Here is an 18,756-nt window from a genome sequence, read left to right on the forward strand (position 1 = left end):
TGGCCTTCCAACTCTCGATCTCTGAACCTTTCTCCTCTTAGTAGAGAAGTGGGGAACCACGGGAGCAGAAACTTCTACACACTGAAATGCAGTCGCTGTTCCGTTGTCTTTAACTTTTATTGTTACAAAGGAAGTTCAATTCTGGGGTAGGATTAGGAATAGGGAGTATGCAGAGAAATAACCACGGCATACAAAACAAAGGCATCATTTTAAAAAAGACAGCTGGCAACCCTGGAGAGAACCATTTTAATCAAGTGATGGAGTCAGAAGGCAGATTATAAAGGGATAGAGAAGGGAGTGGGAGGGGAGCAAATGGAGGCCAGGAATGTGAATGACCCTGCCTGAGAGTCTGGCTGTGAAAAGGAGAAGCTTATGGAGGGTGACAGCTTGAGAGGGTAACAGGATCAAGTGAACAGTTTTTAAGAATGGGGGAAGACCAGGACACGTGTATAGATTGTCAGGAAGGAGCTAGTATACAAAGATTGAACATAAAAGAGAAGGAATGACTGAGGAGGCGAGCTCATGGAAGAGACTGGTGGGAGTGAGATCCAGAGCCTCGGAAAGGGGAAGGATGAAGAGGGGCTCTGGGAGAGATCATGATGAACAGACTCTGGAAAGTAGCAGGGGAGATCCTCGGCTGATAAAGCCCACGGAAAGGAAGCAGAAAGTTAGTCTTTTTTCTAAAGAGAGGAATACTTCTGTGAACAGCTTCAGTTGATTGCTACCAACAAAAAACATGAGGTCCCAGGGCAAGTCTGTAAAGTTGAGTCTCCAGCCCCTTTCCGCTCTCTCAATAATGACCTTTCCCGTGATTTAGGTACTAAATGCACGCCCTCTTTTCTTCACTCTCCTCATCCTATCAAAGCGTGGAATGATCTACTATTGATCACCTTATACTGAATGACTGATTATCTTTTTACTAGAGTGTAAAGAGAACTGAAAGCTGGAGTCAGAGACTATTTGAATCCTGGCTCTGACCAAGCCGGGTGATCCTGGACAAGCGAGTTAACTTTCAGAGTCACAGTTTCCTCATCTGTGAAGTGAGGTTAACATCTGCACTACTTACTTCACCAGGTTTTAGGTAGCTAAGCACTTTGCAAACTGTAAAATGCTCTGAAAATACGATCTAAAGTAACGCTGTTGCAAGGTTTTTGCATTTAAGCCTTTTATCTCTCCCAGGAATGAAAGAATTTTACCCTCATAAAGAAATCATGAACATCAACAAGCAGGCAGAGAGCTTTCCAAGGGAGACAGGAAGCCTCTGAAGCTCCACTTGCCAGGCCTGAGGGTAAATCTTAATTCGGGCCATTTGTTGGGATTGGGGTCAGACGGGAGTGCACATCGTGTCTCTTTTTCTCTGCCGAGGAGAGCACAGGCTAGTTAAAGACCGAGTTTTGAGAACGGCCAGAAGCAGATAAACTTTTAAACCTTTTATTACCACCCTCTTCTAGTGCCTGGTAATTTCCAAAGCAGACCTGGCAGAGGTCAGCCAACGGGCTCCCTCCTTTTTGGCCTATCTTGTCTCTCTGTCCTTTGACCAATCTCCACAATCTCTGGGCTCTCCTCCTTGTACCCTGAGACTCCTAAGTACATATTTAAGCTCTATTGTACCTGTTATTTTAGCTAATATTTATATTATCCTCACTGTTCATTAAACAGTTCTTGGAACATATTCAGATTTTGTGGGGTGGGGAGGCTCAGACGTGATTTCATCAGAGTATGAAACTCCCAGTATGGAAACTCCTTCCACTAATGCAGATTGGCAATTTATAGTCTTAGAGAGTCGCCTGGGGTGGGGGGCAATGAGAAGTTAAGCATGTCCAGGGTCACATGAAAAGGATGTGCCTAAAGTAGGACTTCAATAAAGGTAGGGCTTTCTGACTCCACAGCAAAATGAGGAAACATCTGAGTTCAGGGAACCAAAGGGAGCTTCTCACATGTTAGAGAAAATTCAAATGTTTGCAATACATCAATATTTTAAGGATCTGTAATTTCATCTATATGGATATTGCCTCTACCAACACTGAGTGCAACTCCATATTTTAGTAGATAATTTTCATGAGTTGCTGTGGTTTAAAGAAAAAAAAAAAAAAAACAAAAAACAATCAGCCAGTAACCAGACTTCTGATGACGATTCTCCATAAAATTAGTTAGGCTGGTGCTTAGACAAAAGACATCCAGTACAATCCCTTTACAGGATGATAGCACTTCCCAGAACTTATGCCCTGATGACACAGGCACAGCAATAAAGACAAGGCTTTTCTTCTTTTCTCCAGAGTACCTTGAACATAGTAAACATTTAATAAATGCTTGTTGACTGACTGAAGAGTAGGATACTCCTGGGGGTAGTTATACTGCATAGCAAGGAAGATTCTGCCAAGAGTATTTCATCACCTTTTTTCTAATCATAATGTGGTAGTGAGTTTTTCCAGACATACCATCAGCAGAAGCTAGCTGAAACGCTAGATCAAGGCCTCCTCTTATTCTGAAAAGCAGATCCATTTTATCTGAAATCACCTGGAATAAAAATAAAAATCATTATAGAATACCCAAAAAGAAAAACGCCCTCGCAACCTTATGTAGTGAACCATGAATGCTCTAATCTACTACTTTCTAAAGTAAAGTCCCCCAAAACATGAGAACTATTTAAAAAAATCCAACTTTGTGTAACCTCAGTAAATTTTGTTCATTTGCCTTAAAGCAGCAGTTAGGAGAAACAGTTCTTTTAGAGAGTATCATTAGTGGTCCCTAAACTTTTCCAGTGTGGTAAGCAGAAACCCAAATTTCAGTAAATGTGAAATGTGGCCACTATAAGACCTGCCTTAAAAGTCTTTGGAGGCATAAACCTATGCTGTCCAAGGCAGCAGCTGAGGGAGATGTTAGCAGGTGAAAGAGAACTCCTGGTCAACATGAAGATATAGCTCCCATTTTCTAGCATCAAGATCTGTCCCCAATACTCTACAGTCCAATGATGCTGACCTCCTTTCTGTTTCATGGATATGACATTCTGGCTCTCCTCTCTTTGTCTTTTCATCTCTCCATTCCTTTGCCCTGGCTCTCCCCTAAGCCTGATACGCTCTTCTTCCTCATCTCTACTTTTTAGAATCCCTAGTTTTCTTCAAGACTTAACTCAATCATTGTCTCTAATGGAGACCTACCTATCCTGGTCCGCTTAGATCTAGTGCTTTCCCTTCTAAGGCACGACTCTGTACGTAGCTTGCACAGACCTACATAAGTTGACGTCTCTCCTGTTAGAATATAAGCCCCATGAAGGCATGAATTATATCACTTACATTTTTATATTCCCAGCATTCACCACAGAGGCTGGCACACAGTAGGTACTTAGTAAATGCTTGCTAGTGGATTGGAAAATGAGATACAGTGGGTATCCTGCTGGATGTCCCAAGCTTTGGATAAGAAGCAGTGTGGTTTAGCAAGAATGGGCTCTGGACTTGGAATCACCAAGATCTAGGTTTCTAATACGTATTATTAGGTCTATGACCATGCACCTATCATGTTGCTTTCTTGAGTCAGTTTCCTCATTTGTAAAATGGAGATGATAATACTTGCAGCACCTATCATGAAGGTGGTTTTAAGATTCAAATGAGATAATGTATGTGAAATGCTTTGCACATCTTAAGGAAGTATATAAATGTCAGCTATCATTATTATGAATGAAAATAATTTTTAAAAAAAAATTCTAGGAATGCTTACCCATGTTCCCAAATTGCAGGGCTGAATTTTTCAAAGAAGGGTAGCATTAATAAACCAGTCAGATCTTTGCTTCCCAAACACCATTCAAAAAGATGGGGAAGGGAGTATTTATTTCAAGTATAGGGGAGAGCATAAGCAAAGACACAGAGACAGGAATTAGGACAAGACAGCCTGGTACAGAGGAAAGAACGCTGTCTTTGAAGAATTTTGATTCAAATTCCTATGTATGTGACTGTGGCCAAGTCACAACCTCCCGGGGCCTGTTTCTCCATCTGTAAAATTGGAGAATTGGACTAGACAGGTCCCTTTCAGCCTTAGATACATGACCTGAAGAATGAGGGATGAAAATCAATTTGCCTGCAACATTACCATAATATAAAATAAGATATAAATATATTTATATATGTAAATACTTACATATAAATCTATCATATAATAAATTAAATATAAACAATATAAATATAAAATATATAACACACAATATAAAATATAATATAAAAACAATGATGGGTGTGAGGGCCTTGAATTTTATTCAAGGCCAGGGTCAGAATTTTATACTTTATTCTGTAGGTAATGGAGGAACCAGTGAAAGAGGGTGAGTAGTGGAAAGGAATGATCAGAGTAGTACATTGAGAATATTTCTCAGGTAGGGCTGGAGATGGTGAATTAGAGAAAGAACAGACTAGAGAGAAAGGACCAGTGAGGAAGCTATCACAGTAGATTTTGCAGGAAAACATGAGTTAAGGGAGTAGGGTGGATGCAGTTGGAGTGGAGGCAGGTCCAGATACAAAGAATACTATAGAGGTAAAAATGACAGGACGTGGCAAGTGAACGTTGGCATGTGTTGAGACAGAGACAAACAAAAGTCAAAGATGACTCAAAGTTTACAAGCCGTCAGACTGCAGGGGCGGTGGCTTCTTCAACAGATACAGAGATATTAGAGTGAGGGGCAAACTTAGATGATGAGTTCAGTTCAGATGATGAAATATGTTTAATTTGAAATGTCAGGAAGCCATGAATGAATTACAGGCAACTGAAAAGATGGGTCTAGAGTTCTGAGAAGAGATGGAGGAGAGGACGGAACTGAGAATCATCTGTGTATATATAATTAAAGTCATAGAAATGGAAAAGACCAGAAAGGAGACTGTCTATACAAAGGATGCCTAAGACAGAACCCTGGGCACTATCTGCATGGAAGGAGCAAAAAGAGGAAACATCGGCAAATGAAACACAGAAGGATCAGTTGAAGAGGTGGAGAGAGAACCAAGAACGTCACAGAAGCCAAGGGAAGAGAGGGGCTCAAGAAGGAAGGAGTGGTCCACAGCATCAGTGCCATGGAGGGCCTAAGGAGGATGAGGACACAAAAAAAGCCCTCCCTAGGTTTAGGGGGTCATAGACAACCTTGGGAAAGAGCTGTTTCAGGACAATGGTGGGGATGAAAGTCAGATTGCAAAGGACTGAGGAACTGTGGGGAAGCAGTGAATGAATATAGACTACTTTTTCTAGGAGTCTGACAAAAAGGAATGGGGAAGACTAGATAGAGTGATGGCTTGGGGGTTTTGGTAGAGAGAAGCAAAGGCTTTTGTTTCTCAAAGAGATTAAAGATCTGTGTTTGTGTGTGTGAGAGAGAGACAGAGAAAGGGAGAGAGAGAGAATTCTCAGTGGAGCAAGGTCATAGAGGAGGCAGAGACAGACAAGGTAGGATCAAAGGTGTAGATGGATTGGTTAGCTTCAGCAAGGAAGTGTCATTGCTTTCCCTGAGATTATAGGGGAAAGAACCAAGGTCGGATAAGGACATTGAGAAGGGAGAAGAATGAAAGAGCAGCTGAGAAGTTCATATGGGAAAGGCTAAAAATGCCAAACATGGCATGTCTGCCAACTACATAAATTCCTACATATCTCTTCTCATCGAGTACTCCCAAACCTCTAGTTTTTGGTCTTCAGAGAAGTCTCATATTCTGCATCTTTGTTGATTCATTATTAACATACCATATATTTTTTTTCCTCTATTTCTAGAGATGTCCTAAAGCTTTGGAGTTTGGAAAACTTAATAAAATATTACAGAAAATAATCTGTGCAATGCTTCAACTCTTATTCCAATGAGGTAGAAAAATCCAAGAAGACAACATCTATATTCTGTATATACAAAGGAGTTTAGGAGACAGATGGTACTAGCTTTTGTGGAGATCAGGAAAGTCCTCATGGAGAAGATGGTATTTGAACTTGGTCTTCAAGGAAGAAGCTCCCTGTGGGGTGGTGGTAAGGAAAGAGTACCTTCTAGGCATATAACAGGGCCCTTGCAAAGACTTGGAGACAGGCATAGAATGTTGTTTGTGAAGAACAGAGAGAAGGCCAATTGGGCTGAATCAACGAGTGTGGGAAAAGTAATACATGCCTAATGAGGTTGCAAAGATAGGATGGAGTCAGATTGTGACAGGCTTTAAAAGCTAAATAAAAGACTTGGTATTTTATCCCAAAGACAGTGGGATCCCACTGGGGTTGGTTGAGTAAGGGAGCCACATGGTCAGATCCAGACTTGGGTAAAATCACTTTGGCATCAGATTGTAAGGTAGTCTGGAATGGTAAGAGACTGGAGGCAGAGAGATCAACTGGAAGGCTGGTGTGAGAGGTGGGGAGGGGCCTGAAATAAGAGGGAAGCCATGTGAGTGGAAGAAGGAGATGTTATGAGGGTAGCAACAGCAATATCTGGCAACTGACTGGGTGAGGAAGAATGAGGCTAATATAGATGTTATGATCCTAGAAGGATGGTGTTGCCTTTGATGGAAATAGGGAAGTTTGGAAGAGGGGAAGGTTGGGGGGAAAGAGAATGAGTTCAGATTTTGATGTTTTACAGAGTTTAAGATGTTTCAGGGCACCCAGTCTGAAATCTCTAATAGGCAAGCGATGATGCATGACTGAAGCAACCAGAAGTATCCTCTGCCCTGGACAGACTAGTCAGAATCTTGTGTCCAGTTGTGGGCTCTACACTTTAGGAAGGAGAGATAAGCTAGAATGGTTTCTTTGGAGATTGAACAGAATGTCAAATGGACTAAAAACCATGCCCTATGAGAACCGTTTGAAAGGAACTGGGTATGTTTGGTAGGAAAGGTGATTTAATGACAAAACCATAGCTGTCTTAAAAATGTGAAAGACTGTAGTGTGATAGAGGGATCAGGCTTGTTTAGCTTGGCTCCAGGAGGGGCAGAACTAGGTCCAAGGGGTGGATATGGGAGAAATGCAGATTTGGGATTACTGTCAGGAAAATCTTCCTAACAGTTTAAATTGCCAAGATGTGGAATGTGCTGTCTTAGAAGATAATCACTGGAGAAGTTCAAACAGCAACTAGGTTGCCACTTACCAAGGCTGTTGTAGAGAAGATTCTACTCAGCTATGTCTTAATCTCCGAGACTATCTCATGCCTTTATTTGTAGCTCTAGGCTTTAGCATATATCCAGGCACATGGGTAGTAGGTTCTTAATAAATATTTTATTGACTGACCGAGACTTCTTCCAAGATCTTCTGAGATTTCAAGGAATCTATGATAAAATTAATTTTAGTGAAGCTTAAAGTAAGCTTTGAGGCTCGAAGGCAAATAGGGAGGACTCGTGTATAAGGAAAGATTGTAACTGTGACTGTAAAACTGTACAAAACTTAGCACAGTGCCTAGCACCTAGCAGGTGGTACGTAAATGTTGGTTATTATTATTATAACAACATAGTAACAGCTAGCATTGATATAACACATTAAGATCTGCAAAGCTCTCTATGTCTATCATCTCCTTTGACCCTCACCACCACCACCACCATTATCACTAACATTTACATAGCCAGGCACTGTGCTAAGCACTTTACAAATATTATCTCCTTTGATCCTCAAAACAACCCTGGGAGATAGGTGCGATTCTTATCTTCATTTTACGGATAAAGAATTTTGAGGCTTAAAGAGAGTTAAGCGATTTTTGGCCAGGGCCACACAGCTGGTAAGGGGAAACTGAGGTTAAGAATCAGAATCTGGGAAGATGGCGGCTGGTAAGCACGGACTAGAGTGAGCTCCGTACCCGAGTCCCTCCAAAAACCTATAAAAATGGCTCTGAACCAATTCTAGAACGGCAGAACACACAGAACAGCAGAGGGAAGCAGGGCTCCAGCCCAGGACAGCCTGGATGGTCTTCCACATGGAGCTGGGAGCTGGGAACGGAGTGGAGCAGAGCCCAGCCTGAGCGGCGTGGACGATCCAGACCAGAAGCCGGGCGGAGGGGGCCCTAGCGCCCTGAATATGTGAGCTGCGGCAGTTACCAGACCCCTCGACCCACAAACACCAAAGACTGCGGAGAAGGTTAGTGGGAAAAGCTGCTGGAGTGGAAAGAGTTTGCGGTTAGGCTTCCAGCCCCAGGGGCAGTGGAGGTGGGGCAGCTACAGCTGTTGTTACTTCTGGCTCCAGGCCCACCTGGTGGGAGGAATTAAGTGGCGGATCAGAGCAGGAGTGCAACAGCCTGCTGAAGATCTAAGCCCAGTCTGGACTGGGGGTCCTTGGGGAAGGAGGAGTGCGGCTCTGACAGAGCTGGCACCCCACCCCAAACGTAGAACATAGAACTCGTTAGTCTACAAGCAGTCATACCCCACTGAAAAACTCAAGGGTCAAGTTAGTTGGTTGGGAATATGGCCAGGCAGCGAAAACGCGCCCAGATTCAGTCTCAGACTTTGGATTCTTTCTTTGGTGACAAAGAAGACCAAAACATACAGCCTAAAGAAGACAACAAAGTCTCTACAGACCTACAACCAAAGCCTCCAAGAAAAACATGAACTGGCCCCAGGCCATAGAAGAACTCAAAAAGGATTTGGAAAAGCAAGTTAGAGAAGTAGAGGAAAAATTGGGAAGAGAAATGAGAAGGATGCGAGAAAACCATGAAAAACAAGTCAATGACTTGCTAAAGGAGACCCAAAAAAATACTGAAAAATACACTGAAGAAAACAACACATTAAAAAACAGACTAACTCAAATGGCAAAAGAGCTCCAAAAAGCCAATGAGGAGAAGAATGCCTTGAAAGGCAGAATTAGCCAGATGGAAAAGGAGGTCCAAAAGACCACTGAAGAAAATAATACTTTAAAAATTAGATTGGAGCAAGTGGAAGCTAGTGACTTTATGAGAAATCAGGATATTATAAAACAGAACCAAAGGAATGAAAAAATGGAAGACAATGTGAAATATCTCCTTGGAAAAACCACTGACCTGGAAAATAGATCCATGAGAGATAATTTAAAAATTATTGGACTACCTGAAAGCCATGATCAGAAAAAGAGCCTAGATACCATCTTTCAGGAAATTATCAAGGAGAACTGCCCTGATATTCTAGAGCCACAGGGCAAAATAGAAATTGAAAGAATCCATCGATCGCCTCCTCAAATAGATCCCAAAAAGAAATCTCCTAGGAATATTGTTGCCAAATTCCAGAGCTCCCAGATCAAGGAGAAAATACTGCAAGCAGCCAGAAAGAAACAATTTGAGTATTGTGGAAACCCAATCAGAATAACCCAAGATCTGGCAGCTTCTACATTAAGAGATCGAAGGGCTTGGAATGCGATATTCCGGAGGTTAATGGAGCTAGGATTAAAACCTAGAATCACCTACCCAGCAAAACTGAGTATCATGTTCCAAGGCAAAATATGGAGTTTCAATAAAATAGAGGACTTTCAAGCTTTCTCAGTGAAAAGACCAGAACTGAATAGAAAATTTGACTTTCAAACACAAGAATCAAGAGAAGCATGAAAAGGTAATCAAGAAACGGAAATTGCAAGGGACTTACTAAAGTTGAACTGTTTTGTTTACATTCCTACATGGAAAGATGATGAGTATGATTCATGAGACCTCAGTATTAGGGTAGTTGAAGGGAATATGCATGTGTATATATATATATATATATATATATATATATATATGTATATATATGTTTATGTATATATATGTGAATGTGTATGTATGTATATATCTATGTGTATATGTATGTATGTGTATATATATATATGTGTGTTTTTATATATATATGTGTTTTTATATATATATATATATATATATATATATATATATATATATATATATATATATATATATATGTAAAAGAGAGAGAGCAGACACAGGGTGAGTTGAGGATGAAGGGAAGATAGCTAAAAGAAATAAAATGAAATTAAGGGATGAGAGAGTAACATACTGAGAGAGGGAGATAGGGAGAGATAGAATGGGGTGGATTATCTCGCATAAAGGTGGCAAGAGGAAGCAGTTCTATGGGAGGAGGGGAGAGGGCAGGTGAGGGGGGAATGAGTGAACCTTGCTCTCATCAGATTTGGCCTGAGGGGGAATACCATACATACTCAGTTGGGTATCTTACCCCACAGGAAAGAAGAGGGAGGAAGATAAAAAAAAAAAAATAAAAGGCGGGGGGATGATGGAGTGGAGGGCAGATGGGGGTGGAGGTAATCAAAACAAACACTTTGGAAAGGGGACAGGGTCAAGGGAGAAAATTCAATAAAGCGGGATGGGTTGGGAAGGAGCAAAATGTAGTTAGCCTTTCACAACATGAGTATTGTGGAAGGGTTATACATAATAATACATGTGTGGCCTAGGTTGAATTGCTCAACTTCTTAGGGAGGGTGGGTGGGAAGGGAAGAGGGAAGGGAATTTGGAACTCAAAGTTTTAAAATCAGATGTTCAAAAACAAAAAAAGTTTTTGTATGCAACTAAAAAATAAGATACACAGGCAATGGGGCGTAGAAATTTATCTTGCCCTACAAGAAAGGAAGGGAAAAGGGGATGAGAGGGGAGGGGGGTGATAGAGGGGAGGGCTGACTGGGGAACAGGGCAACCAGAATATAAGCCATCTTGGAGTGGGGGGGAGGGTAGAAATGGGGAGAAAATTTGCAATTCAAAATGTTGTGAAAATCAATGCTGAAAACCAAATATGTTAAATAAATAAATTGCATTAAAAAAAAAAAAAGAATCAGAATTTGGGTCACCACAAGATTGCCAAGAATTGGAAGGGGTCCTCACGTAGAACTGTAATGGCTAACATTACAGAGAGTGGTTTAAGGTTTGTAAAATTATATATGTAAATTATATATCATATATGTGTGAATGTGTATGAATATGTGTATGAATATGTGTATATACGGATATGCATGCACACATATAAGCACATACATGAGTGTGTGCTTGTGTATATGTCTATATATGTATCTGTACAGGCAGGCACCTCTTTATGCATATATGCAGCACACATACACATACATACGTGTACACAGACACGCATATGTGGGGGCATGTGTATGGGTACACGTACCTGCACGCATTTACATACACATGTGTATAATGTGCACACCACACCTGTACGCATACGCACGCATACCGCACCGCTTTACAAACTGTAACAAGTTCTCTATGTATGTGCATATACGTACACCCACATCCATCCATCCATCCATCCATCCACACATATAGAGGTTTCGGTATGTATCTCTATAGCTATCTACTTGGGTCCTCACAACCACCCCGGGAGCTATCTGTGCTATTATTTATGCCCATTGCACAGAGGAAGAAACTGAGGCAGAGAAAGGAGCAGTGAGTTGCCAGGGGTCTGAAGCTGGGTTCGGGCTCTGGTACCCCCGATCCCAGGTCCAGAGCTCCACCCTCTGCCCCATCCATGGTTTAGCGTTGGACGCCCCCCGCCCCATGCCACCCCCAGTAAAACGGAAGCTCCTCGAGGGCAAGGGCTGTTCCTCCGGGTCTCTAAGGTCTCCTCCCCCCGCCCCCGCCCGGCGGGGCGCGGAGGGGGTGGGGCGGGCACCAGCTGCTGCTCTCTCTCCCAGCCCCCGGCTCCCCCGGGGCAGACACGGGCGCGTGGAGGACTGACGTGGTGGCCGCGCAGCCGCGCCTCGAGACCCCGGACACTGTCCTCGCCGCCCCTCTCCGGCCGGGCTGGGGAGCTCGGCACAGGTGACTCACCATGTCGGGCGAAGAGTATAAGGGACGAAGCCCAGGGACCGTGCAGGTAAGAAGGGGCCGGAAATAGGAAGAAAGAGGCGGACACGGAGGGGAAAGACTACAACTCCCAAGATACACTTCGGAGGACCATTCCATCCTTCCTGCCGCCGCGGGGGCGGCCCCCGACTGTGCGCAGATTTCCGCGCGGGGAGCCCCGAGTCTCTCGGGCCGTGGGGCTTCTTTACGTCGCGGCTTTTCAAAGTCCCTCGATTTCCCACGCTGTTTCTCAGGTCCGGGCCTAGAGCGGCGGGTCCTGTCTTCGGCCCCCTCGGGATGGACTCTCCCAGATCTCGGGTAACTCCGCGCAACAAAGAGTGGAGTCTTGCGCTCCCTTAGTCCGGGGACAGCGCGGGGCTAGACAGGCGCGGTCTGGAGTGGCAGCGGGACCACCGAGCCCATGCTGACACCGCCTCTGGGGCTTCCATCTCGTGGTGGGCGGGCGGGCGTCGCTAGCTGCGCTGCCGCCGGAGCCGCGCTCCACCTAGGTTACGGGACACCGCTCGCAGAAGGGAAGGGTTCCCCGGGAGCCTCCCAGCCCGGACCCCCACCTGCTTGCCTTATGCCTCCGTTTCCCATACCTGTGAATCAGGCAGTTTTAAATATCATTTTTTAAAATTTTTTTTTGATTGGCGAGCGGGAGTTCACGGTAAGTGACGTCCCACGGGCTCCAGGCTCTGCTTTGCCCAAACTCTGAGCAACATTTAGGTTAGTGATTCTCTCTTGTCTGTATAAACTGACCTTCTGGGTCTCCATCGACCCCTCCCCCCGCTGGCACCCCCCAGGTGGAGGCAGCTGCCCAGGACGGGACCTTGGCCCCTCGTCAGCCCCTCCCAGCTTGACCAGTCCGCTCCCTGGGGTTCAGTTCTCTATCCCACGTTTTGTGTCATGGACCCCTTTGGCAGTCTGGATCCCTTCTTAGAACAAGGTTTTTATATGCATAAAATAAAATACGTAGCATCACCAGGGAAACCAGTTATCTTGAGATAAGGTTACCAAAAAAGAAATTTAAAAAAAAACAGGTTTTAAAAAAAGACTCCAGCAATTCTTTGCAGACGATCCCCAAATTTATCTGTCTCCATCTTTTAATTGCTGGCTGGATCTGTCCACACTTCAGCCTGCTGACCGCCACACATTCACGACTGAACTTAAAAATCCTTCCTCCTTCCTTTCCCTGTTTCTGTTGACACCACTCTCCTGGTTGCCAAGTACCGAGACTCCTCAAGAATCACGTTAAATTAGATTGACTTTACTTCTGTGATGCAGGAGGGAGGAGTCGAAAATGAGAAGGCTTGTGCATTGATGTAAATTGTGTGAGATCCCTTCAAGTCGAACATTAATGATGACAAGTTCAGAAAAGCTTCCTTGTGATCAACTTTATATAGAATGGGTTGAGATGAGTCTAGAGAGACGTCTCTTCAGATGATGCTAATCCAAATCTCTGGCCGTGACCTGTCACCTGAACTTCAGACCCCGCATCTCTAGCTGCTGATTGGACACTTCCATCTGGAGGTCTCCCTGGCACTTCAAACTTGGCACCTCCTAGTCAGAGTTCATCATCTGCTCAATGCCTGGCCCAGCTCAGTTTACTCCTTCTCTCAATGGTACATTCACATCATTCTACTCATCCAGTCTCGTGTTTTTAAAACTTTTAATTTTTCTTCCTCAACTGTCCCATGAGTCTGTGGGGCGAATTATGATTTTCATATTAATCAGTATGACATGTGTAACGAATGTACTAATAATTTAGATTTCTCAGAGCTGCCTTTTCTGGCTTGGGAACCAGAAACTCACAATGCAGCTTGAAATGATCAATCAAACCCCTGACAACATTCTCACAATCACTACATTCCTGTGCCTGTGTACCTTAAGTGAAGTGAATCAAAGAATGCAGAACCTGTTCCAGTTACAGAACTCTGGTCCTGTGCCCCACCAAGTAACAACCCCCAAGACTTGAAACAATCAACCTGAACTGTTCCCACAGGATTCCAGAACACCTGTATTTTCCTGTACTCGTGGCCTTATCCTGGGAAGCCACTAAGGCCCTGGAAATGATTGTGTTGTAATTCACCTTTCCCTCTTTTTCCCCACTCTGAAATATGTATATAAACTGTGCCTTTCCTCCAGCATGTGGAGCTCTCCTCAGGAGAACTTCAGAAGGTCAGAAAGTAGTTAATTAAACTGCTCTGAAAGTAATTAATTAAACTGCTACTCATTTCCTGGCATGCCTGCCTTTGACCTGCTTTGTGTGGCTCCTGCCGTTCATGGGTTAGAGACTGGTTCCTGTCTGAACTACAGTTAAAATTCTGCTAACAAGTCCTAAAGCTTCTGCCTCGTGGTGTTACTGCCTTCTATCTCATTTTCTTTCCCCTGCCTATTCTGCAGTAAAGTCTCTTATCAGCACCCCTCAGAACTATTACAGTAGCCTTTTGGTGGGCCTTTCTAAATCTACTCTTCTCTCCTACTGTCCTTTATACTGATGATGGAGTAATCTTACTTATTCAAAGATTTGATTATGTCACTTCTCTCAGAACCATTCGGTGGCTACCACAGCTACCCACAGATGTTCAGGATCTTCTATAATCTGGAGCCAACTTACCTTTTCCAGCCTTATCTCATATTTTCCCCTTCTTACAATTTCAGCCAAAATGGACTTTTTAGACTTTTTCTCCTTCGGTTTGCTGCCTCTATGCATTTACTCACACTGTTACTAAACCTGGAAAACCAATTTCTTTGTCCTTCCTGCCCTAAGATTTTAAAAAATCTTACCGGTCCATTGAAGTCCAAGTCAAAAGGCACCTCCTTAAGGAAGCCTTCAGTCTCCCTAGTTGATAGTGGCCTTTCTTCTCTTGTCCAATAATGAATGTCTCAATCTGCAGCTTGAGTTGTTATAAACAAATTGCCTAGCTGAATTGGTAGAAGGAGTTTCCTCATCTGGGATTTCCCTATATCAGTGGAATCACAGATCTAATGCCTATTCTATTTGTATTTACTAATACACGAGTGTAGTGTTTCTCCCTAGTAGAATGTAAGCTGCTCCAGGGCAGGATGTATCTCAGTTTTGTAATTTTAGTCCCAGAACCCAGTGTTATGTCTGGCACATATCAGGATTATCGATTACTTGATGTAAATGTATTTGTTGACTGATAGAAAATCAGGTCCAATGAAATCAGAGTCCTTAGTTCCTTGCTATTAGTTGAAAAAATGAATCTCATTCATTTAACACAACTGCTTCTTAAGAGGAGGTATTTTAATCTAATTTTTCTTTTTCAGTATTCAGTAAACGAGGTCAGTGCAAAGGAATACCCTTGTTTATGCAGCCTAATTAATACAAGGGTAGCCTGGGTGGGGCATTTTTGTTCTCTAGATAAGATGTGGTCCTTATCCATATGAGGTTTAAGATCTGATAGTCCTGTTTCTGGACTTAGAGCTCCAACCTCTGACTTTGTCCAGTCATTCAATCATGTCTGATTCTTTGGGACCCCATGGACCATCGCATGACAAGCCCTTCTATCCTCCACTATCTCTCAAAGTCTGTTCAAGGTCATGTTCACTGGTTTCCCTGACACTATCTCACCCTCAGCCATACCCATTTATTTATTTATTTATTTATTTATTTATTCGTTCATTCGTTCATTCATTCATTCATCCTTTCATCTTTTTCAGCATCAGGTCCTTTTCCAATGAGTGCTGTCTTCTCATTATGTGGCCAAAGTATTTAAGCTTCAGTTTCAGTGTTTCACCTTCCAGTGAGCTCCTTCTGGTCCAGGGGACTGCCAAAAGTCTTTGATTCTGTGGTGCTCAGTTTTCTTTCCTCTCACAGCCCATTACAACTGGAAGAATCATAGCTTTGGCTATGCAGACAGCAAGGTGATGTCTCTGCTTTTTAGTATGCTGTACAGATTTGCCATAACTCTTCTCCTAAGGGATATCTTTTAATTTCATGGCTGCAGATGTTGTCTGAAGTGATCTTAAGAGCCCAAGAACACAAAATCTGACAGTGCTTCCATTTCTTTTCTCTTTATTTGCTAGGAAGTGATGGGACCAGTTGCCAAGATCTTAGCTTTTTTGATGTTAAGCTTCAAGCCATCTTTTACACTCTCCTCTTTCACCCTCATCAAGAGGCTTCTTAATTCTTCTTCACTTTCTGCCATCAGAGTGGTATTGTCTGCTGTTAATCCTGAAAGTTTGGTTATAGAAGGCAAACAAGCTAGGTGATAGAAAAATCCATGTTGTTTATTACTTTCCCCTAAAGCATAGCTAAGCTAGCTTACTTGTACATACAAGGAGTCAGAGCATAAGCTCTGGCTGTCTGAACAAAGAAATGAGAAAACTTATATACGTTATTTTTAGCAGACTCAGCAAGCCTGTGTTACCTCACTTTTATGATCCCCATGTATGTTTAACCATGATACAAGAAGAGGATTTTCCTCAATGGAATAGATTTGTAAATACAATAAGATAAGAGTGTTGACAAGGGTCAGTTGAAACTACAACCCAGCGTTTCTGTGTTTCATTAATATTCCGTAACATGTGCCCGTAAAATATTAAGCGACGTCGTCCCTCAGGATTAGGGAGGGTCTCATCCTTTAATGGTTAACAGGGAAAGAATGTTCTTAGGTCAGCCGGATCTGGCCTTGCTGACAGAGAAAAGATACTCTCTGAGCAAACTTTAGAGAACAGAGAAGCCCAGGTCCAGGCTCTTCCAGCTGATCATTACTTCAGGCCCTGGCCCTTGACTGAAATTACAAAAGTGATATAAAATGGTATAAAATGTTCTACACTGCATATCTGAGATTGTTAATATTTCTCCCGACAGCCTTAATTCTGGCTTTTGATTTGTCTAGCCTGGCATTCCACAGGATGTCCTCTGCATCTAAGTTAAATGATTGAGATGACAGTATACAGCCTTGGTGTACTCCTTTTCCAATCTTAATCCAATCAGTCATTCCATGTTCTATTCTAACTGTTGCTTCTTGACCTGTGTACAGATTCCTCAGGCGAGCGGTAAGATGATCTGTTACTTTCATCTCTTTGAGGACTTGACCACATTTTGTTGTGATTCATATAGTTCAAGGCTTTAGTGTAGTCAGTGAAGCAGAACTAGGTGTTTTTCTGGAACTCTCTTGCCTTCTCCATAAATTGTCAAGTGAATGTTGGCAGTTTGGTCTCTAGTTCCTTTTTGAAAACCAGCCTGCTCTTCTGGTCGTTCTCAGTTCACATATTGCCGAAGCTGAGCTTGCAGAATCTTAAGCCTAACCTTGCTGGTGTGTGAAATGAGTGCAGATGTTTGGTAATTGGAACGTTTCTTGGCATTGCCCTTCTTTAGGGTTGGAGCATAAACTGATTTTTTCCAACTGAGCTTTCCAACTTTGCTGGCGTATTGAGTGCAGGACTTTAGCATCATCATCTTTTAGGATTTTAAATAGCTCAGCTGGAATTCCATCTCTTCCACCAGCATCATTGTTAGCCAGGCTTCCTAAGGCCCATTTGATTTCATTCTCTTGGATGAAGGCTTTATGTAAGTAACCACACCATTGTGGCTACTGGTGATGTTAAGATCTTTCTTGTATAGTTCTTGCCGACACTTCTTAATCTCTTCTGCTTCTGTTAAGTCCTTACCATTTTTGTCTTTTGTCATGTCCATTTTTGCATGAAATGTTCCCTTGGTATCTCTAATTTTCTTTATTTTTTAAATGAGTATTTTATTTTTTTCCTAATTACACATAAAAACAATTTTTAAATATTAGTTTTTTAAAATTTTGACTTTCAAATTCTTTCTGCCCCTCTTCCATCCCCCCACCCCATGAGGTGGTAAACAATTTTATATAGTTTATACATGTGAACTCATGTAAAACATATTTCCATATTGGTCATGTTGTGAAAGAAAACAGACCAAAAAAACCCCACAGAAAATAAAGTGAAAAATAATATGCTTCAGTCTTCATTCAGGCTCCATCAGTTCTTTCTCTGGAGGTGGATAACATTTTCCATCATGAGTCCTTGTGAATTGTCTTGGATCGCTGAGAATAGCTAAGTCACTCACAGTTGATCATCATACAGTGTTGCAGTTACTGTGTACAGTGTTCTCCTGGTTCTGCTCATTTCACTTTGCATCAGTTCATGTAAGTCTTTCCAGGTTTTTCTGAACTCATCCTGCACATCATTTATTAGCACAGTAGTATTTCATCACAATCACATACAGCCTTGATGTATTCCTTTTCCAATCTTATTCAGCCATTTCCCAATTGATGGATATCCCCTCAATTTCCAATATTTTGCCGCCACAAAAAGGGCTGCTATAAATATCTTTGTACCTGCAGGTCCTTCTCCCTTTTAAAAAACCTCTTTGGGATACGGGCCTAGTAGTGGTATTGCTGGATCAAAGGGCATGCATGGCTTGACAGCCTTTTGGGTATACTTCCAAACTGCTCTCCAGAATGGTTGGATCAGTTCACAACTCTATCAATAGTGTATTAGTGCCCCAATTTTCCCACATCTTCTCCAACATTTATAATACTCCTTTTCTATCATATAAGCCAATCTGATAGGTGAGAGGTGGTACCTCAGAGTTGTTTTAATTTGCGTTTCTCTAATCAATGGTGATTTAGAGCATTTTTTATATGATTATACATAGATTTGATTTCTTCATCTGAAAACTACCTGTTCATATCTTTTGACCATTTATCAATTGGGGAATGACTTATATTCTTTAAATTTGACTGAGTTCTCTATATAGTTGGATATCTCTAATTTTCTTGGTACATTGGGTAGAGTACTAGGCTTGGAGTCAGGAAGACTCATCTTCCTGAGTTCAGTTCTGGGCTCAGACACTTATTAGCTATGTGACCCTGGGCAAATCGCTTAGCCCTGTTTGCCTCAGTTTCCTCATCTGTAAGTTGAGCTGGAGAAGGAAATAGCAAACCACTCCAATATCTTTGCCAAGAAAGTCCCAAATAGGATCATGGGTCAGACACAATTGAAACGACTCAACAACAAAAATTTTCTTGAAG

General features: G+C 42.4%; 2 protein-coding genes across 3 annotated transcripts in view; one reads left to right on the forward strand and one right to left on the reverse strand.

Moving 5' to 3' along the window:
- UFSP2 (UFM1 specific peptidase 2) overlaps positions 1-11,786 on the reverse strand; it is a 38,580-nt gene extending 26,794 nt beyond the window's left edge. Inside the window, exons 1-3 of one of the 2 annotated variants that reach the window (XM_036763617.1) lie at positions 11,708-11,742; positions 7,073-7,250; positions 2,439-2,517 (exon numbers count right to left, since the gene is read on the reverse strand). In XM_036763617.1, coding sequence (XP_036619512.1) covers positions 2,439-2,502 — 64 coding nt within the window. In that variant the 5' untranslated portion in view covers positions 2,503-2,517; positions 7,073-7,250; positions 11,708-11,742. Of the gene's footprint in view, positions 1-2,438; positions 2,518-7,072; positions 7,251-11,707 lie in introns of both variants that reach the window. The other variant, XM_036763616.1, reaches the window with a different exon arrangement.
- A 408-nt stretch (positions 11,787-12,194) lies between these two features.
- Positions 12,195-18,756, forward strand: part of C6H4orf47 (chromosome 6 C4orf47 homolog) — a 52,199-nt gene continuing 45,637 nt past the window's right edge. Inside the window, exon 1 of the mRNA XM_036763619.1 lies at positions 12,195-12,392. The gene's annotated coding sequence lies outside the window, so the exon portion shown is untranslated. The remainder of the gene's footprint in view (positions 12,393-18,756) is intronic.

The sequence above is a fragment of the Trichosurus vulpecula genome, chromosome 6 (assembly GCF_011100635.1).
Source record: "Trichosurus vulpecula isolate mTriVul1 chromosome 6, mTriVul1.pri, whole genome shotgun sequence".
Classification (NCBI taxonomy): Eukaryota; Metazoa; Chordata; class Mammalia; order Diprotodontia; family Phalangeridae; genus Trichosurus; species Trichosurus vulpecula.